At 43.7% G+C, this 22,863-nt stretch overlaps 2 protein-coding genes across 31 annotated transcripts in view; one reads left to right on the top strand and one right to left on the bottom strand.

The window, feature by feature from the left end:
• dlg1b (discs large MAGUK scaffold protein 1b) overlaps positions 1-22,863 on the bottom strand; it is a 142,989-nt gene that overhangs the window by 69,509 nt on the left and 50,617 nt on the right. The window contains exon 1 of one of the 30 annotated variants that reach the window (XM_074649946.1): positions 8,389-9,040. The exons of the other annotated variants lie outside the window; for them this stretch is intronic. Within the exon in view, the coding sequence (XP_074506047.1) occupies positions 8,389-8,664 (276 nt within the window). The 5' untranslated portion in view covers positions 8,665-9,040. Of the gene's footprint in view, positions 1-8,388; positions 9,041-22,863 lie in introns of those variants that run through there. 30 annotated transcript variants of the gene reach the window in all.
• LOC141776409 (tripartite motif-containing protein 16-like) lies at positions 2,829-5,177 on the top strand. Its single transcript, XM_074649981.1, has one exon. The coding sequence runs from the start codon at positions 3,209-3,211 to the stop codon at positions 4,874-4,876; it is 1,668 nt and encodes a 555-aa protein (XP_074506082.1). The 5' UTR covers positions 2,829-3,208; the 3' UTR covers positions 4,877-5,177.

Raw genomic sequence — 22,863 nt, 5'->3', positions numbered from 1 at the left:
AGTTTAGTTTTACTGGCATCCGGTAGTCGCTTTCAGTCCAAAATGGCGGAAGCGTAGCTCTGCTGCTGGGCGCTGACGTTGCAATGAATGGAACGAACAATTGACTTTCTCTTCTTATCCGTATACGTTCTTTGGTGACATTCAGAGGGAAAATAAATGCTGTATTTCTCCATTGTATAGAAACAAAAAAAGGAAACCATGCACACAATTCTGAAAACGTGAAGCTCATGTTTCAACAAAAAAAACTCCAACTGCTAAACTCTGAGCACAAATTCACTCAAATAGAAATCCGAAATCAACCAGGACTGAAATCTAAAGGATTGCCACGTTAAAGTAAGACTTTGAATGCAGGACTTTTGCTTCTACACTCTGGTATTACTACTAGTACTGCAGTACAAGTTGTCCACCTTCGACTGTTGGTTGTGGAGGTTTCAGACCCGGATCGGTCCAGATGTTTTTAAATCTAAAACACATCCAATTCATTTCAGCTGAATGTTTCTGAAACAGCAGCTCACTAAACACTTTTCGACTGATAACGTCCAGCACAATCTATCGAGTGCGTGTTGGTGAAAGCAGTCGATGCGTGGCAGCTGATCAATGGGACTTAATTAAGACTGGCTGCGATCAAACTGTCATAGAGCAGAAGAAGAGCGGTTAATCACAGCGTTTCAATCCGACCGTCCAACAACATCCAGTCGCAGATTTAAGAGCGTCGGCTTCCCAATCCTTCAGATACCGATCACATCCTGATCCACGCAGCGGTAATCTGAGCGGCTCCCTGTGTGCCTGAGGGTTCAGAGGTCAATTCTGCATGATACTGTAACTCCAACACCCTCCACCCCTCCTCCACCGTCCAATCAGAGCCAGGGGGCAAAAGGTCAGCTGGGAAGATCATTTAAAGTGGAGCCCATCAGAGGTTTTCTACAGCAGAGTTTATTAACACTAAAGAGGGAGATTCAGAGACACTTCACTGCTCTAGCTCTCTGAGGTCTCACCTGAGAGGTGATAATAACCTGCGAAGGAGGAGAAGAAGTCACGAGGTGTCAGAGCTGGAAACAGACTGACGTACGGCTATAAGATCAGATGGCATTAAAGATGTTAAACTCCACGCCAGCCAGCGAGTGTTGGATTAACTCTTCTCACCAGAAAAACTCTGAAACCGACGATCTGATAATTCTTCTACTTCTGTTCCTTTTCACGTGAATAACAGAGAGAAACATTACGAACGCCTTCCAGGACAGACCAACCGCTCAAAGCACTTAATAATAACAGATATGTATCAGAAAAACAAGAGCCAGAGATACATAAACACACCGATCAGAACTGGGTTCAAACTGGTTATTAAAAAGTAGGACTGTCAAAGTTAACGCAATAATAAGATAAGCCATTCATTTCTTTAACGCATTAACGCAACTTGAGATTTTTAGGTTGCAGCGGCTCAGTTTTAAAGCTAGAGTGAAGATACTGGTATCATATGAAACTATAAAACCTGATGAATCCATCGGTACCAACCATGTCATACCAGCTTGTAGGCTAATAACGCTCTAAACAATGCTCCAAATAATAAATATAGTAGGGCTGTCAATCGATTCAAATATTTAATCGCGATAATCGCACATTTTTAATCCGTTCAAAATGTACCTTAAAGGGAGATTTATCAAGTATTTAATCCTCTTATCAACATGGGAGAGGACAAATATGCTGCTTTATGCAAACGTATGTATATATTTATTATTGTAAATCAATTAAAAACACAAATCAATGACAGATATTGATCCAGAAACCCTCTCAGGTACTGCATTTAGCATAAAACAATATGCTCCAATCATAACATGGCAAACTGCAGCCCAACAGGCAACAACAGCTGTCAGTGTGTCAGTGTGCTGACTTGACTATGACTTGCCCCAAACTGCATGTGATGATCATAAAGTGGGCATGTCTGTAAAGGAGAGACTCATGGGTACCCATAGAACCCATTTACATTCACTGATCTGGAGGTCAGAGGTCAAGGGACCCCTTTGAGAATGGCAATGCCAGTTTTCCCCACGCCAAAACTAAGCGTAAGTTTGGAGCGTTATTTAACCTCCTTCACTACCAGCTGGTATAACATGGTTGGTACCGATGGATTCATTAGGTTTTTCTAGTTTCATATGATACCAGTATCTTCACTCTAGCTTTAAAACTGAGCCCAAAACAACCTAAAAATCACAAGTTGCGTTTATGCGTTAAAGAAATGAATGGCGTTAAAACAAAATTGCGTTAACACGTTATAATTGTGTTAACTTTTGACAGCCCTAGTACTGATATTTGATATAGTTTTTATTTAGTTTCAGTTCACTAACACTATTTTCTCTGCTCATTTTCGTTTTAGTTTCAGTTTACTACAATAACCCTGGTTGATATCTGCCTCCCTATTTAATGATCACTCTTTACAGCCGGATTAGAGCTGTATTAAGTCACTGCTACATGAAACAGCTTCATAAACAAATATTTATCCTCGTTGGTTAATCTTTCCTTCAGACTGAGCCGTGGCGTGGTGGTTTGGTGGTGTGGTGGTTTGGTGGTTTGGTGGTTTGGTGGTTTGGTGGTTTGGTGGGTGCAGCTCTTGCTCATACATGGTCACATAGCCGTGCAGAGCAGATGTGCTTCTTCAGCACAAGTAAACTCAAGTGGTGTTGCGTAAACAGCACCACATTCACCGCCTGTGAACGCTGTAGATTTCTAGTCTTCCTGCGGTGGTATTTGGCAGTCTGCTCACTGCCTCGTTGAGACTGTCCGTCAAAAGAGGAAGCAGCTGAAAGTTGCCCCTCTCAGAGATTTCTGAACTGGAGCTGTGAGACTTGTATTTCTTCTGATTCGTCACAAATACGATCCGAGAAGTATTTCACAACTAAAGAGCGTGTTGTAACCGAGGCTCTGTTGTAACTGAGGAAACAAAGTGCCGCTCCTCTTCCTGGAATGAAGCAGAGCCTGATAACCCCTCCTCCTCTTCCTCCTCTCAAACACACCCAGTTGCACTCTGTCCTCTTATTCCCTCGTTCCCTCCCCTTCAGATCTACAGTTTTGAAGATGGGTGTAACCGACATGGTGGTGCAGTGAGAGCTGACAGGCTGCATTCAGTGCACATGTTGTTTAGATCAGAGCTCAAACTAGTTTCACTTCTCAGGAAGTGAGACTCAGACAGTCGTCGTCTCTACTGAGAGGTGAAATGGCGCAGCAAGGAGTTCAGCTGGATCAGGAAGAAATCTCTTGTTCCATCTGTCTGGATCTACTGAAGGATCCGGTGACTACTTCCTGTGGACACAGCTACTGCATGAACTGTATTAAAGGCTTCTGGGATGGAGAGGATGAGAAGAAGATCTACAGCTGCCCTCAGTGTAGGCAGACCTTCACACCGAGGCCTGTCCTGATGAAAAACACCATGTTAGCAGATTTAGTGGAGAAACTGAAGAAGACTGGACTCCAAGCTGCTCCTGCTGATCACTGCTATGCTGGACCTGAAGATGTGGCCTGTGATTTCTGCACTGGGAGGAAACTGAAAACCTTCAAGTCCTGTCTGGTGTGTCTGGTCTCTCACTGTGAGAAACACCTCCAGCCTCATTATGATGTGGCTCCATTAAAGAAACACAAGCTGGTGGAGCCCTCCAAGAAGCTCCAGGAGAACATCTGCTCTCGTCACGACGAGGTGATGAAGATGTTCTGTCGTACTGATCAGCAGTGTATCTGTTATCTCTGCTCTGTGGATGAACATAAAGGCCACGACACCGTCTCAGCTGCAGCAGAAAGGACCGAGAGGCAGAGAGAGCTGGAGGTGAGTCGACTCAACATCCAGCAGAGGATCCAGGACAGAGAGAAAGATGTGAAGCTGCTCCAACAGGAGGTGGAGGCTGTCAATCGCTCTGCTGATAAAGCAGTGGAGGACAGTGAGAAGATCTTCACCGAGCTGATCCGTCTCATGGAGAAAAGAAGCTGTGATTTGAAGCAGCAGGTCAGATCCCAGCAGGAAACCGAAGTGAGTCGAGTCAAAGAGCTTCAGGAGAAGCTGGAGCAGGAGATCACTGAGCTGAAGAGGAGAGACGCTGAGCTGAAGCTGCTGTCACACACAGAGGATCACAACCAGTTTCTACACCACTACCCCTCACTGTCACCGCTCAGCGAGTCTACATCCAGCATCAATATCCGTCCTCTGAGCTACTTTGAGGACGTGACGGCGGCTGTGTCAGAAGTCAGAGATAAACTACAGGACGTTCTGAGAGAGAAATGGACAAACGTCCCACAGACAGTGACTGAAGTGGATGTTTTACTGCCACAACCAGAGCCCAAGACCAGAGCTGGATTCTTACAGTATTCACGACAAATCACACTGGATCCAAACACAGCACACACAAAGCTGTTATTATCTGAGGGGAACAGAAAAGCAACAGTAATGAGAGAAAAACAGTCTTATCCTAGTCACCCAGACAGATTCACTTATATGCGTCAGATCCTGAGTAGAGAGAGTCTGACTGGACGTTGTTACTGGGAGGTGGAGAGGAGAGGGTTAGGAGTTATTGTAGCAGTCGCATACAAGAGTATCAGCAGAGCAGGGAGGGAGGATGAATGTGAATTTGGACTCAATGACAAATCTTGGATGTTATATTGTGACAATAACAGTTATACATTTTGGTACAACAGTGTTAAAACTCCCGTCTCAGGTCCTCGGCCCTCCAGAGTAGGAGTGTACCTGGATCACAGTGCAGGTATTCTGTCCTTCTACAGCGTCTCTAAAACCATGACTCTCCTCCACAGAGTCCAGACCACATTCACTCAGCCTCTCTATGCTGGACTTTGTCTTTATAATTATGATACCACTGCTGAGTTGTGTAAACTGAAATAGACAGAAGTCATTTAAAGGGACAGAGGGTTAAATTGTCAGATTGCTAAATAGAACAAGACTCTTTGTAAAGAGATCTAGAATCACATTGATGTGATGTTGTTGTTGTTCTGAGGTATTGTAGAAGTGTAATCCTCCTGATCATAATCAATAAGGAGATCATTCATTATTCTCTTTCTCATGGCTGAGATTCTGGTCAAACCAGCTGATGGTGAACATGAGATCATTGAATCCTTTAACAGACTTTACTGATGGGATGTGTGAACAAAGTGACGCTTCACATGATGAATAAACTAACGTGAACAAAGTCTTTTCTTCCTGTCTTCATTCCAGAGTATCAGACACAGCTGGTGGAGAACATGTGAAACTACTATGAGAGAATAACTGAGGCCTCCTGAAACACCACAAAGTCCAGAGTTCATGTTCAGAGCAGGAGAGCGTTTGTCAGTCGGTCTCTGTCCTTTCAGCTTTCCTCACTAAAACAGCTTCGTCACACACAAACGAGCAGAGTTTTCTATCACTCGTTGCTGTTTTTTACTGTTTTCGCCAAAATGTAATGAAAGTTCACAGCGTTATTTAACCTCCTTCATGACAAGCTAGTCTGACATGGTTGGTACCGATGGATTCATCAGGTTTTATATTTTCATATGATACCAGTATCGGACTTTTCTTCTGCCTTTTTTTCAGACTTTCTTCGGACTATGTTTGGACTTCTTTCTGAAATATTTTGGACAATTTTCGGACATTTCTTCAGACAAAAAAACTCAAACATTCACAAATCTGGAGGTCAGAGGTCAAGGGACCCCTTTGAAAATGACCATTACAGTGTTTCCTCGCCAAAATTGAGTGTAAGTTTGGAGCGTTATTTAACCTCCTTCACTACCGACGGATTCATCAGGTTTTCTAGTTTCATATAATACCAGTATCTTCACTCTAGCTCTAAAACTGAACCGCTACGACCTCTGAAAGATCGATTGCATTAATGCGTTAATTAGTGGCGTTAAAACAAATTTGTGTTAACGCGTTATCACGTTAACTTTGACAGCCCTAAACTATAAACATTTGCATAAAGCAGCATATTTGTCCACTCCCATGTTGATAAGAGTATTAAATACTTGACAAATCTCCCTTTAAGGTTCATTTAGAACAGATAAAAAATGTGTGATTAATTTGCAATTAATCGTGATTAACTATTTTAATCGATTGACAGACTAGATTTTATAATAAATAAATAAATAGATAAAGCTTGCATGTAAAAAAGATGTCCTTTAATCCCGTAGAGTTGAAGTGCTGCCGTTCTGAATGGTGTGCTGCTATATCTCTTGGATTGTTGGATTAATGAGAGAACCAAAGCAGTCAGAAATATTGAAGCATCAACCTTAATGTTTATCTTATCTCAAACACTCATTCAGCTTCTCTCCATCAGGAGATCTCATGTGGTTTCAGTTCGTTGGTGTTTCCCTGCAGAGCACATGTTGACCACACATGCACGTGCATGCCACCAACGCCCCCCCCCCCCCCCCCCCCCCCCCCCCCACAAGCCAATCACGCCTCAGCGCCGCTGCAATCAGAGCTTCCGATTGGCCGGTTCACCGAGGCAGAGATGATAAGCGGCGCGGGCGGCCTATCGCGGCGGCCTATCGTGTCGCGTCAGGTCAAACGGTAAACACTCGGTGACAACGAGTTAACGGGGCTTTTCCCCCCTCAGCTGCTGTCTGACAGGCGCAGAGCTGCAGCACAATCTGCTTTTGAATGTTGGTCGTTTGAATGAAATGATTCTGTGATTCTCAGCTCTTCTGTGTTTCTGTATCACATGTTTCTCTCCTCTCTCTCTCTGTGATGCGTTCACTGCCCTGCAGTGTTTCTCTGTCTCACCCACACAGATCTCCTCTCTGCTTTGTTTCTCGTTGAGTGTCAGTCCATCTCTGCTCTGGCACCACTTTTAAATAAACCTGTTTCTGTGAATGTGTTAGAGGTTGTGTTGGTGGAAAAACGCTGCGTGTTAATATGGACAAATTTACAGGTTTTACATTTTTCAACACACCGTTTAGTGGCGTTTTGGGATTTTGCTCCGAACTATGGACAAAAAAAATCAGGATATCTCGGCTTCTGCTGCTTCAATTTTTACCCCAAAAACGACTTTGCCTTAATGGTTAAATCACAGCGTCTGATTGTCTAACTGCTCATCACCGTGTTCAGAAATATCATAAATGAACTTGATGTTGTTATTACTGATAGAAAAGACCCACAATTCAAATTCAAGAAAAAGGATCAGCGACCATTCTGATTAACTTCAGTGTTTCAACATTCTAGTTTACCTGAACAGAAAAATGTTTTGTGGGGACGACGCTGCCTTTAACAAAAAAAACAACAACAATCATGATGCACCATGGGAAGTGTAGGATCCTGCCCTTTCAGAGTCCTAGAGAGGAAAAGTCTGCCGCTTCAAATTAAAAATGTTTTTTTTTTTTAAATGTGCCGAATTTAGGCAAAATTTCTGACAGATATGACGGACAACAAAACTACCAAAATAAAACAAAGACATTATAATTTAACTCAAAACTGCCGGTTTTGCGCCCGACCCCGCGGGCCCGGGATCCCATCTCAGCCGGCGGGTGCCGGCCCTCACTTTCACCCCCCACGGGGTTTTGCTTGCACCCTCTGACTAGCGCGTGCGTTACACTTGGTCCGTGTTTCAAGACGGGTCGGCTGTGTCGCAGACATCGTTGCAGACCCCTGGCGCCTTTTACGTGGGCTGAGCCCCACCCTGGGGGGCGCAACGCGGTTTTGGTGCGCACTGAGGACAGTCCGCATCGGGAGCAGGGGGCCCTGTCCCTCCCCGGCGGGGAGTGAGGGCACGGCGAGCACTTTGTCCACGGCCCCGGGAAGCACCTTCGCCCCGAGCTTTTCCAAGCCGACCTAGAGCCGGTCGCGGCGCACCGCCTCGTATGCGGGACTCCCCAGCCTGCCGTGTGTCGCTCACACCCTCCAGCTGGCTGTTAACGAGGGTCTTTAGGCACAGAGAAGTACTCGTATCGGTACTCGGTATCGGAGAGTACCCAAATGTAAGTACTTGTACTCGGCCTGAAATATCGGTGCATCCCTAGTTTCAATAATCGATTAATCGTTGGAGTCAGTTTTCAAGCAAAAGCTCCAAAGCGTCTCTAGTTTCAGCTCCTCCAAGATCTGCTGCTTTTTTTTGTTTTATCTGACAGAAAACAGACTTTATTCAAGTTTTGGACAAAATAAGCAACTTGAAGACGAGCACTTTTACATACCAATCCATTAATCGTGAAAGATTCTGACACTAAACCAGATGAAGTTCAGTCCTTTAAGCATTTTAACAACAATCTTTCCCTTCAGTGAGAATCACAACCCTGCCTTCTACTTTCTTGTAATTAGAGCTTTATAAACAAACTGCACCCCGACGCCGTGACCTCACACACGCCCACCCACGTGAAGCCCCGAACTGTGCCGAGGATCTCCCTCCGGCGGCTCCAGATGTTTCCACCCACCTTGCAGCCGAACATGAGCGAGATGGTGCTGTTGGTGCACGCCACCTTGCAGTGGCACAGCATGGGCGAGAAACACTCCACTTTCTTGGTGCCGGGGGACATGTTGTCGGCGCCGGGGCAGTTGGCCGACAGCCGCCTCCTCCGGGAGCGCTGCCGGCTCCTCCCGCGCCGCCCGGCGGCTCCGGCCGTGGCTTCCCCCGCACCTCCTCCTCCGCCTCCACCTCCATCCTCTCCACCTCCTCCTCCACTGCTGCTGCTGCTCCCTGCTCTCACCATCCGCCCTCATTCCTCGCGTCGCTCCATCGCGGCGGGGAGGAAACGACTCCCAGAGCTCTTCCTTCATTCAGGGAGAACCTCCCCCCTCCTCCTCTCCGCTGACCCCTCCTCCTCCTCCTCCTCCTCCTCTTCTTCCTCCTTCTTCTTCTTCTTCTTCTTCTTCTTCTTCTTCTGGTAGAATATATTCCTCTCCCTCTTGACCTCCTCTCAGGCGGTCGCCTTGACTCCTCTCTCCCTCGTTCTCTTGTTTTGCTCCTCTCTCCCTGTTGCCTCCGCTCTCTCTCTCTCTCTCCCTCTTCCTCTCTCTCTCTCTCTCCCTCTTCCTCTCTCTCCCTCTCCCTCTCTCTCTCTCTCTCCCTCTCTCTACACTGACAGAGTGGTGATGATGAAGAGAGCCGGGCGAGCGACAGTCCTTGTGTTTAGTGTGTGTGTGTGTGTGTGTGTGTGTGTGTGTGTGTGTGTGTGTGCGTGCGTGCGTGCGTGCGTGTGTGTGTGTTAAGCTTTCCTCTGTGGGGGTGTGATTGGTCTCCAGGGAGAGGGGGGTGGGGGCGAGAGAGGTTGGTCACATGACTCATCGGAAACGAGAGAGAGAGAGAGAGAGAGAGAGAGAGAGAGTGGGGGTGTATCCTCAGGGAAGGTAGAGTGATGTAGGACAGAGTCAGTGATGTGGAGGAGAGGAAGAGGAAGAGGATGTTAACCAGGGGAAAGGAAGAGACAGAGGAAGAGGAGGAGGAGAGAGAGGAAGAGAAGAAACTGAGAGGAAGGAAGAGACAGAGGAGGAGGAGAGAGAGGAAGAGGAGGAGAAACAGTGAAAGGAAGAGACAGAGGAAGAGGAAGAGGAAAGAGAGGAAGAGAAGAAACTGAGAGAAAGGAAGAGACAGAGGAGGAGGAGAGAGAGGAAGAGGAGGAGAAACAGGGAAAGGAAGAGACAGAGGAGGAGGAAGAGGAGAGAAAAGGGGAGTAGATGAGGAAGAGGAGTAATGAACTAAAATGGAGAATCAGTGTAACTATGAGGCCTCAGGTATCAATCAGACCACCGATCAATAACAACATGACTACAGACAGACTGACCAGTAAGAAACCAGCAGCTCTATAATGACTGACCAGTAGGAAACCAGCAGCTCTACAATGACTGACCAGTAGGAAACCAGCAGCTCTATAATGACTGACCAGTAGGAAACCAGCAGCTCTATAATGACTGACCAGTAGGAAACCAGCAGCTCTATAATGACTGACCAGTAGGAAACCAGCAGCTCTACAATGACTGACCAGTAGGAAACCAGCAGCTCTATAATGACTGACCAGTAGGAAACCAGCAGCTCTATAACGACTGACCAGCAGGAAACCAGCAGCTCTATAACGACTGACCAGCAGGAAACCAGCAGCTCTATAACGACTGACCAGTAGGAAACCAGCAGCTCTATAATGACTGACCAGTAGGAAACCAGCAGCTCTATAATGACTGACCAGTAGGAAACCAGCAGCTCTATAATGACTGACCAGTAGGAAACCAGCAGCTCTACAATGACTGACCAGTAGGAAACCAGCAGCTCTATAATGACTGACCAGTAGGAAACCAGCAGCTCTATAATGACTGACCAGTAGGAAACCAGCAGCTCTATAATGACTGACCAGTAGGAAACCAGCAGCTCTACAATGACTGACCAGTAGGAAACCAGCAGCTCTATAATGACTGACCAGTAGGAAACCAGCAGCTCTATAAAGACTGACCAGTAGGAAACCAGCAGCTCTATAACGACTGACCAGTAGGAAACCAGCAGCTCTATAACGACTGACCAGTAGGAAACCAGCAGCTCTATAATGACTGACCAGTAGGAAACCAGCAGCTCTATAATGACTGACCAGTAGGAAACCAGCAGCTCTATAATGACTGACCAGTAGGAAACCAGCAGCTCTATAATGACTGACCAGTAGGAAACCAGCAGCTCTATAACGACTGACCAGTAGGAAACCAGCAGCTCTATAATGACTGACCAGTAGGAAACCAGCAGCTCTATAATGACTGACCAGTAGGAAACCAGCAGCTCTATAATGACTGACCAGTAGGAAACCAGCAGCTCTATAACGACTGACCAGTAGGAAACCAGCAGCTCTATAACGACTGACCAGTAGGAAACCAGCAGCTCTATAATGACTGACCAGTAGGAAACCAGCAGCTCTATAACGACTGACCAGTAGGAAACCAGCAGCTCTATAACGACTGACCAGTAGGAAACCAGCAGCTCTATAACGACTGACCAGTAGGAAACCAGCAGCTCTATAACGACTGACCAGTAGGAAACCAGCAGCTCTATAATGACTGACCAGTAGGAAACCAGCAGCTCTATAATGACTGACCAGTAGGAAACCAGCAGCTCTATAATGACTGACCAGTAGGAAACCAGCAGCTCTATAATGCCTGACCAGTAGGAAACCAGCAGCTCTATAATGACTGACCAGTAGGAAACCAGCAGCTCTATAATGACTGACCAGTAGGAAACCAGCAGCTCTATAATGACTGACCAGTAGGAAACCAGCAGCTCTATAATGACTGACCAGTAGGAAACCAGCAGCTCTATAACGACTGACCAGTAGGAAACCAGCAGCTCTATAACGACTGACCAGTAGGAAACCAGCAGCTCTATAATGACTGACCAGTAGGAAACCAGCAGCTCTATAATGACTGACCAGTAGGAAACCAGCAGCTCTATAATGACTGACCAGTAGGAAACCAGCAGCTCTATAATGCCTGACCAGTAGGAAACCAGCAGCTCTATAATGACTGACCAGTAGGAAACCAGCAGCTCTATAATGACTGACCAGTAGGAAACCAGCAGCTCTATAATGACTGACCAGTAGGAAACCAGCAGCTCTATAATGACTGACCAGTAGGAAACCAGCAGCTCTATAATGCCTGACCAGTAGGAAACCAGCAGCTCTATAATGACTGACCAGTAGGAAACCAGCAGCTCTATAATGACTGACCAGTAGGAAACCAGCAGCTCTATAATGACTGACCAGTAGGAAACCAGCAGCTCTATAATGCCGTTATAGTTATTAGTACAGATTGTGCATAATTATCCAATTTTTCAAAAGAGGTTAAAACAGCTTTTAGACATATTTTTAGCATCTAGCAGCTTGTATTATATTTATTTATATATTTATTTATTTTTATGACTCGCAATTTTTATTCAGTTTACAACAATCCAAAAATACATAAGAGTATTAAATACTTTTTTTAACAGATACAAAAAGTGTGATTAATTTGCGATTAATCGTGATTAAATATTTGAATCTAATTATAACGTGTAGTCTGAACCCGGCACTGCAGGAGGACAACAACCTCTGCAGACTGCGGACGGAGGACGGGGGGACAACCTCCCTCGGAGACAGTCAGCAGAGGAAACGCCACCTATCTGATCAGTGTGTGCGTCCCGGGTGGAGACGACAGGAAGCGGAGACGATTCCTCCCGAGACTGACGACCAAAAAACTACAGAAGTGAGTCGGTCCGTCACTTTTATCTGTTCGTCTCTCTGCTGGCTTTTAATTGGACTGTTTCACACTCACTCATACACACATCCACACACACACACACACACACACACACATCCACACACACACACATCCACACACACACACACACATCCACACACACACACATCCACACACACACACACACATCCACCCACCGTCTGTCGGTGAGAGTTAGTCATCCAGGGTGAAGACGGGATGAGAGAAAATGTGAGAAGTGAGGAGGAAGAAGAAAGAGAAGCTCGGTGTCGTTATATTACATTAAAATGAGTCAAAGGCTCTGTATGAAACAGGACCGCTGCTCATTTAAAGCCACATGTGACAGTAATTACACCGAGCAAATATTAAAATCTACCCACACACAGCTTAGACTAAAAAACAAAAAAAAACAGTTGGGGGAAATGTAAATTAGACGAGGTGTCGGCTACAGGGAGGTTTGTTTTAGCGCTGCTGCACAATACTGGAAGAAACTGACATGCAATAATTAGAATATATCAAATACAGGAATATTCAAGTTAAATGCACCAATCTGGTCACTCTGAGAGCAAAATCTGTCTGGAGCCGCAAAACATCTGATAATTGTGATGAAGGTAACACAGTTTACAGTCTAAGTATATAGTATATAAGTCTAATGCAGTGAGGGACAAAGAGACAATGTACTACGGAGCATTAGGGCCACATTGAGGGAAAACACATCTGAGATTTACACAATAAAGTCAGAATATTACGAGAAAGAAGTCATAACTTTACGAGAAAAAAAGTCGTAATATTACGAGAATAAAGTCGTAATATAACGAAAAGAAATCATATGAGGAAAAAATAATATTACGAGAATAAAGTCATAACATCACGAGAAAAAAATAATAATATAACGAGAATAAAGTTAAAACTTTACGAGAAAAAAGTCGTAATATTACGAGAATAAAGTCATAACTTTACGAGAAAAAAAGTCGTAATATAACAATAATCTTCATTCATCGACTTCATACATCTATCTTCACTCTAGCTTTAAAACTGAGACAACCTCCGAAAGATTGATTGCGTTAAAGAAATTAGTGGCGGATAAACAAATGTGCATTAACGCTGACAGCCCTAATATCTACACGACCAGTGTGTTTATGATTAACTTGCAAAAAGTTCACAGATCTAGCATCTTCATTTCGTTATATTCTGACTTTTTTTTCTCGTAATATTCTGACTTTATTCTCAGAATCTCCCTCGATGTGACCCTAATACTCCGTAGTACATTCGCTCTTTGGCCCTCACTGTACTTGTTTTGCGTAAAATGGCTCTTTTGATAGTAAAGGTTGCCGACCCCATGGTATAGTGTTAAAAAGGTTAATATACAGAGGGTTCATCCTCTGGAGAGCAGGACATTTCAATGGAAGTTCAGCTGTTTGTGTTTCGACCTCAAACGGGCCTCAGAAGAAGAAGAAGCTCCCATTAAAGTGAATTACATTTTTGGACAGTTTGCACCAATTAGCTTCCATCTGGGTTTGCTGCTGTTTAAGAAGCGCCTCATTATCAAAGCCTGAGTCAGGCTGCATGCACACGCACGTGCACGCATGCACACACACACACACACACACAGACAGAGAGAGAGTGCAGTCCAGCAGTGCAGACTGAGTGTTTGCAGTGACAGTGATAGCAGCTGACAGGTTCAGATGTAATGGCCTTCTTCTAAATTTACCCTGCTGCTTTTTACACATCGCTCACCACGCACACACACACACACACACACACACACACACACACACACACACACACACACACACACACACACACACACACACACACACACACACACACACACACACACACACACACACACACACACACACACACACACACACACACACACACACACAAATCACACTGTGTGGACTTCTATCTTTGTGCAGATGGACCTGGCATGACCCGGGTCTCTGGTACGGCCCTGGGTTGTGGCATCAGGTAATACTTAGAGGATCATCTCAGGTTCTCAGTGAAAGTGGTCTAAAGTCTAACATGAGGCTTATAATGCTTCATGTATTCCTTATCATTCATCTCACTCTGTTATTTACACCACTAAGGTGGCTCCCCCTGCTGGACTCCACTGCTCACATCACTTTATTTATATTGTGTCCATGCTCTGTCACGTATTTGTGTTTTTATAAATGATGTAAAAACTAAAAAATCTAGACGTATAAATTAAAGTAATATTTTACAAAGGAGGTCAACAAAATGTTTGGGGAAGAGACAAAGTCCATCACAACGAGAGCATGTCCACACTGGACCGGCTAACTTCCTTTTTAACCTTGGTTATGATGGTCTGTAATACCTCATTCACACCGAGGGATCAACCAGGGCTGAAGGGTTAACCCAGGGGTCAGCAACCTTTACTATCAAAAGGAGCTGCAAAACATGTGATCATTGTGATGAAGGTAACACAGTTTATAGTCTAAGTATATAGTATATCAGTCTAATGCAGTGAGGGCCAAAGAGACAATGTACTACGGAGTATTAGGGACACATTGAGGGAAACAACATCTGAGATTTACACAATAAAGTCACAACTTTACAAGAAAAAAAGAAAATACCCTTAACCTGGGTTAACCATATAAATGAGTACTGTAGACAGACAAGAGGAAAAAGGGTTCATATTGAATGATGAGGTTCTGTAAATCTCTGTTTTGGCGTCGGCTATATTACAGCTTCACGTAACAGCATGACGTAGTTTAACACTTTATAAAGGTGGAAATGCTCTGTATACTATATTTACACCATATGATCCCCAAAAACATGCATCTGTCTGGGACATTTTTGCACACATTGATGATGCCGCTATCATCTCCTCTCTCTTTAATCAGACGGGTATTGATTACTGATTTGAATTGACAAACAGAAGGGTTGAACATGGCTCAGATAACCCCGGCCCCGTGGACATTCAGCAGGACAACGACTAGAGCGTCCACAGGAGGATGCCAGAGAGTTGACGGGGAGGCAGAGATACTGCACTGAAACACATGCTGACATCAGTCAGTGTGACTTCCTCTTCCCGAGAATATCATCATCTCTGATGATCCAAAATAAACTTAGAAATTATAGAAGAGAAGATGCTGCAGAATCATCACGCTTTTGAAGTTTTCTTTAGTATCACAATAAAATGATAGTTGTCTGTACATGTATGAGTAAACTGCAGACAGCAGCTGGTCAGACCATCCAGCACACTTATATGATAGTGACTACTTACTGCAAAATAATAAAGACTAGTCTGATCCATCCATCCTCTGAATGCTCTAGGTCTCTAGTCTGATCCATCCATCCTCTGAATGCTCTAGGTCTCTAGTTTGATCCATCCATCCTCTGAATGCTCTAGGTCTCTAGTCTGATCCATCCATCCTCTGAATGCTCTAGGTCTCCAGTCTGATCCATCCATCCTCTGAATGCTCTAGGTCTCTAGTCTGATCCATCCATCCTCTGAATGCTCTAGGTCTCTAGTCTGATCCATCCATCCTCTGAATGCTCTAGGTCTCTAGTTTGATCCATCCATCCTCTGAATGCTCTAGGTCTCCAGTCTGATCCATCCATCCTCTGAATGCTCTAGGTCTCTAGTCTGATCCATCCATCCTCTGAATGCTCTAGGTCTCTAGTCTGATCCATCCATCCTCTGAATGCTCTAGGTCTCTAGTCTGATCCATCCATCCTCTGAATGCTCTAGGTCTCTAGTCTGATCCATCCATCCTCTGAATGCTCTAGGTCTCTAGTCTGATCCATCCATCCTCTGAATGCTCTAGGTCTCTAGTTTGATCCATCCATCCTCTGAATGCTCTAGGTCTCTAGTCTGATCCATCCATCCTCTGAATGCTCTAGGTCTCTAGTTTGATCCATCCATCCTCTGAATGCTCTAGGTCTCTAGTTTGGTCCATCCATCCTCTGAATGCTCTAGGTCTCTAGTTTGATCCATCCATCCTCTGAATGCTCTAGGTCTCTAGTTTGTGGCTGTAAAGTTTCATGAGGATGTGATTATCCTAGAGGTCACCACAGGTCATTCTATACAGTGAGGTCAATGAAATGTCTCCTATGGGGACTAACATCATCACACATGAATACAGTTGGGCTCATTGGATCCACCAGAGTCTCAGCTTTACAGTGAGACACAATTTATGTAATTCAAGACTGTTTAGGGACCCCAGTATGCAGAAATATTCAGATACACCACCACACATCTACAGCAGAGGGCAGCATACCACCAGACACACACACACACAGCTTACAACTTCTCCTCTAAAGGTTTCCATGACTTTCTGTTTTCCAAGCCGGAGCCTAAAATATTCTTCTTTCCTGCTTTTTCCATGTTTGATTTGGGTTGTTTTTTCCCCCACTGCAGCAGAGCAGAATCTATTCATAGTACTAATAATACTGCAGAATACTAATCCAATGAATACTTTCTACTCTCAAGTGTTCCAGATCTGCTCACATTACCCTCATTCTTGGAGGTGTTAATCAACTTTAATCCAGAATACAGCTCTGAAACTCAGGATATTACACGAATAATAACACAAGTGTGACGCCTCTCTATTTACTGAAGTACTTGACTTCAGGTGTAATTATACACATATTTGTATAGCTGTGGTTTGAAGTCTTATACAGACGTAGGCAAAATTGTTGGTACTCTTCCGTTAAAGAAAGAAAACCCCACAATGGTCACTGAAATAACTTGAAACTCACAAAAGTAATAATGAATAAAAATTTACTGAAAATGAACTAATGAAAATCAGCTGTTGCTTTTGAATTATGGTTCAACAGAATCATTTTAAAAAACAAACTAATGAAACTGGCCTAGACAAAAATGATGGTAGCCCTAGAAAAGATGTAAAATAATGTGACCATAGGGACATGTTAAACTAAGGTGTGTCCTGTAAATAGCATCACAGGTATCTTCAAACTTGTAATCAGTCAGTCTGCCTATTTAAAGGGTGAAAAGTAGTCACTGTGCTGTTTGGTATCATGGTGTGTACCACACTGAACATGGACCACAGAAAGCTAAGGAGAGAGTTGTCTCAGGAGATCAGAAAGAACATTATAGACCTTCATGTTAAAGGTAAAGGCTATAAGACCATCTCCAAGCAGCTTGATGTTCCTGTGACTACAGCTGCACATATTATTCAGAAGTTTAAGGTCCATGGGACTGTAGCCAACCTCCCTGGACGTGGCCGCAAGGGGAAAATTGATGACATATTGAAGAGACGGATAATACGAATGGTAACCAAAGAGCCCAGAACAACTTCCAAAGAGATTAGAGGTGAACTCCAAGGTCAAGGTACATCAGTGTCAGATCGCACCATCCGTCGCTGTTTGAGCCAAAGTGGACTTAATGGAAGACGACCGAGGAGGACACCAAATCATAAAAAAGCGAGACTGGAATTTTCCAAAATGCATATTGACAAGCCACAAAGCTTCTGGGAGAATGTCCTTTGGACAGATGAGACAAAACTGGAGCTTTTTGGCAAGTCACATCAGCTCTATGTTCACAGACGAAGAGATGAAGCATCCAAAGAAAAGAACACTGTACCTAATGTGAAACATGGAGGAGGCTCGGTTATGTTCTGGGGCTGCTTTGTTGCATCTGGCACAGGGTGTCTTGAATCTGTGCAGGGTACAATGAAATCTCAAGACTATCAAGGCATTCTGGAGCGAAATGTGCTGCCCAGTGTCAGAAAGCTTGGTCTCAGTTGCAGGTCATGGGTCCTCAAACAGGATAATGACCCAAAACACAGCTAAAAACACCCAAGAATGGCTAAGAACAAAACATTGGACTATTCTGAAGTGGCCTTCTATGAGCCCTGATCTAAATCCTATTGAACATCTGTGGAAGGAGCTGAAACATGCAGTCTGGAGAAGGCACCCTTCAAACCTGAGACAGCTGGAGCAGTTTGCTCACGAGGAGTGGGCCAACATACCTGTCGACAGGTGCAGAAGTCTCATTGAGAGTTACAGAAATCACTTGATTGCAGTGATTGCCTCAAAAGGTTGTGCAACTAAATATTAAGTTAAGAGTACCATCATTTTTGTCCAGGCCAGTTTCATTAGTTAGTTTTTTTAAATGATTCTGCTGAACCAAAATTCAAAAGCAATGTCTCATTTTCATTAGTTAATTTTCAATAAATTTTTATTTATTATTACTTTTCTCAGTTTCAAGTTATTTCAGTGACCTTTGTGGGTTTTTCTTTCTTTAACGGAAGAGTACCAACAATTTTGCCTACGTCTGTATATGTTACTGTATATTGTATAAACATATATATATATACATATATATATATATATATATGTATATGTATATATATATATATATATATATACATGTCAACTGATTAAAATATTTAACCGTGATCAATAACACATTTTTATCTGTTCTAAACAAACCTTAAAGGGAGATTTGTCAAGTATTTAATCCTCTTATCAACATGGGAGAGGACAAATATGCTGCTTTATGTAAATGTATGTATATATTTATTATTGGAAATCAATTAACACAAAACAATGACAGATATTGATCCAGAAACCCTCACAGGTACTGCATTTAGCATAAAACAATATGCTCCAATCATAACATGTCAAACTGCAGCCCAACAGGCAACAACAGCTGTCAGTGTGTCAGTGTGCTGACTTGACTATGACTTGCCCCAAACTGCATGTGATTATCATAAAATGGGCATGTCTGTAAAGGGGAGACTCGTGGGTACCCATAGAACCCATTTACATTCACTGATCTGGAGGTCAGAGGTCAAGGGACCCCTTTGAAAATGGACATGACAGTTTTTCCTTGCCAACATTAAGCGTAAGTTTGGAGCTTTATTTAGCCTCCTTCACTTCAAGCTAGTCTGACCTGGTTGGTACCGATGAATTCATCAGGTTTTATAGTTTACTACGATACCAGTATCTTCACTCTAGATTTAAAACTGAGCCGATACAACCTAAAAATCACAAGTTGTGTTAATGCGTTAAAGAAATTAGTGACGTTAAAAGAAACTTGCGGGGTTTGATATGATAAAAGGCTTAAAGGTTGTAACTTTCTTCATTAATCCAACACAGAGAAACTAAATCTAATGTTTGTCCTTTAAGTTCTCTTCCCATAAAGGATCGGTTTAATAATGGAAACGGATCATGTTAACAAAATTCACATTTCTTTCTCTCTCCCCCCCTTTTCATCTCTCAGTCTGTCTCTCTAAAACACACAGAAACACAAAGGCGGATGCATTATTCAGCGCGGCAGAGAGCTGCTGCAGATATGACAGCTCAGTTTAATATGCAGGAAAACCAGATTCTCCATCAGCATGAATACAAATGGAGAGAGGAGACCCGGGGGGGACGACGACCATAAAGGACAGGAGGATCAGAGGAGGAAGAATCAGCCTCTTTGAAACGCCTGCAGAATGAACCATCACACTATTATTATTATTATTATAATAACTACAATAAGTCTGTTTAACCAACGCAAAAAACTTTAAAAGGAGCAAAAACATGAGATCCACAGAAGGCAATTAATAGCCTGGGCTTTCATTTGCTTATTTCTTAGTAGACTAAACATGACAATATTCACAACTTGGGTTCATTTTTTATGAAAAAACGTTTTGATGAACTAAAGGAATATAAATAATCAAGGCATGGACACATATTCAGACTTTATATGACCGCTTCAAAGGTAAGGAGTCACCACTTTGTTTACAGCTGTACCGAATCATCTGAAGCTTAATAACGTTGACATGACGTCGACTTTTAGTCGTCATCATGTGTAGCTGTCCCAGATTAAAATATTAAAATCAAGCCCCCGGGAAAGAGCAACGGTCGTCGATCCGGACTTCCGTAGCGGCCAAACGGCGGTACTGCAACTTCCGTGTCCGTCATGTGATGCCATCAGGCCCAAAAAGACTTATTCCCATAGACTAACATTGGGAAAGAGACGTCTGTAACTCAGAGGATCTTTTTTTTTTAGGTGAATCAACTTCCCAGTACGAACACTCTAATAGCCCTTATTTAAAAAATGTTGTTTTTAAAGTTGTAAAGCGCACTAACAGCTGAATCCAGAGTTATTTCCCTTCCTCCGTTCATGTGGGTGAGACCCAGACCGAGGCTGGAGCGCCAAGCCGTGACGACGGCGTGACGTTGGGACCCCGTGACCAAGTCATGTGACCAAGTGGACGCTACTCCGCCAATCATCTCGGACGCTATTCCGCCAACCATCTCGGAAGCTACTCCGCCAATCATCTCGGACGCTACTCCGCCAATCATCTCGGACGCTACTCCGCCAATCATCTCGGACGCTACTCCGCCAAGATCCGGGTGCTTTACCAGATGGAAGTCGAGCCATTTAGGCTTCATGCTCCACTGAGCAACTCTCATAGGAATGACCGTGGCCCCGCCTCCCACGCTGGATCCAGTTCTCTCTATACATCCATGATTAAAACACAATACAAAACTTCCATTGAAAACCTGCCAATTTAACTTCTAGCTCATTTCTACAAAGAACAAGTGATGTCATCACACTGCGATGGAAGTCAAAGGTCACTGCCATCCAGACTGTACACCAAACAGAGTCCCCCCCATCCCCTTCTTCCCTTTCTGTTTCATCCGAGAGCGCCCCGCCCACGCCTTCCCAGCATCCTCTCTGTTCTCTAGCCTCTCCTTCTGTTCTCCTCACCTCCCTGCAGTCTGCTGGCAGCCTCCTCTCTCTGTGTATGTGTGAGTGTTTTGTTTAACACGCATGGATGCTCCTCTTGGCTTGTGGCCTCCTTCAGGGCACATCGGCCTCTGACAACACACTCTGAGCACCGCGGACCTCGACGCCACTCAGAGCAGGTTGTTGTGTTGGCGTGACCGTGACATTTTTGCTTCATCTGAGTCTATGTGGAGGTAGAAGGAAGTTACCGCTTTTATTGTGGTAGTCTGAGTAACATGACGTCGTATCCGTTCCGTATCCATCAACCAAAACAAACCTCAGAGAGTCTAAAACGTTGGAGGGTCAGCGTGGATACGACCTGCACCCTCCCATGTTAAATCCAGCGTGGTAAACACTACACATCCAGTAAAGGATGGAAACACTTTGGGTTTCACACATTGACAGGAAAAGCAGAGCTAGACAGAGCAGAGCTAAAGCTGCATGCTAACTCTGTCACGGACAGGAAACGTTATCGTATCGCGGTAACGTGGCGGTCGAGCTCCGTGGTCAAATGGGCCGACGCTACGACTGTAGAGCACCCAGATACTGACATTTCTGTTCTCTGCATTGAAACGGCCCCGATGGAGCTGACCATGGATGGATAAAGAGAACGGAGCTGACGGAGAGCTAGAGACCACCTTGGAGAAGTTACAGGAAGTAGTAACTACATCAGGTTTTCAAAATAAGGGAACTGTATATACAAAATACATCTATGGAAATAAAATTGATTGGATTATATTCACCAGAAGTATAAAACATTACATGTCCTTTATAAATTAAAATGAAAATACCACTAATCTGTGAGGGAAATGTCTTTATTCTTTGATTTTTGGGTTGCTGGATAATAAATAATTCCTGACAATGACTTAAATATTTGACTTCAGGACATCTCTGACTACATACATGCTGAAAATCAAACATTTTTACTGGATTCATTTAGAGATTTTCCAAAGTAAAAGTCCCTAGAAGTGTATGATTCAACTTTTCTCATGGTCTAGTGGTAAAGAAGTTAACAAAAATCATAATAAATTGTAATATTGAACCCCAATACAGGTGTATCGTCCCAGCCCGAAACCTTTAATATTTTATCATGCACAGTTATCATTATTGTGCAGCGGCTGCAGTATAAAGTAGGGAAAGAGTGCAAATATACAATATCAATAAGGTGCAAATCCAAAATAGACGGCAAAATTATACCCAGGTTTTATACTTTCTTTTTAATAGTTGATGCTGCAGCTGTTGCATGTAACAGACGTCTGAGTCGTGGCTATTTCGTCTCAGTTAGGGAGGGGCTATAAAGCTCAAGTTGATGTGTTTTGTTGAAGTAAAATCACCTGTCACGGGTTCAGAGCATAAACTAAGTTAGTGTGTAGTTCCTCTGAGAGCAGCTGCAGGTTTATCATCGCCGCCAGCAGCTTCATGTTTATACGGACAAGCTGTAGTTTATTTACTGGTTACTGGGACGCTGGGGTGACTGCTGGATTTTTTTAGTAGTATGTCGTGGCAGAAAAAAAGGGTTTGGAAACACTGACCACAGAAAGACACACCCACACACACACACACATACTCTCTCACACACGCACACGCACACACACACACACTCTCTCACACACGCACACGCACACCAGCAGTTTTATTATTATTATTGCGGTGTGTTGATGGATGAACACACGTCACCGCTCTCTGCTCCGATCAGCAGTTCACTGCTCTCGAGGGGAAACGTGACTTAATTATTTATGTTAATTACAGGCTGCTGTAGCTGAAGGCCACGGCGAGTTATAGGGTGAGACGGCTGCTTTAAAAAGAATATAAAAACACGGAGTCACCTGCCACCCTTTGGGAGGGTTATTTTAGCCGTTTTTATTATTATATAATTATGTATTCAACATATAACTTGATATCTAGATTTATACAAGTAGTTTTGTAAATCTTTTTTTTTTAGTGACGGTATTTTATTATTTATTAGTTT

The sequence above is a fragment of the Sebastes fasciatus genome, chromosome 11 (assembly GCF_043250625.1).
Source record: "Sebastes fasciatus isolate fSebFas1 chromosome 11, fSebFas1.pri, whole genome shotgun sequence".
Lineage (NCBI taxonomy): Eukaryota > Metazoa > Chordata > Actinopteri > Perciformes > Sebastidae > Sebastes > Sebastes fasciatus.
The sequence above is the reverse complement of the archived record's forward strand: the minus strand, read 5'-3'. Positions and strand labels throughout refer to the sequence as shown.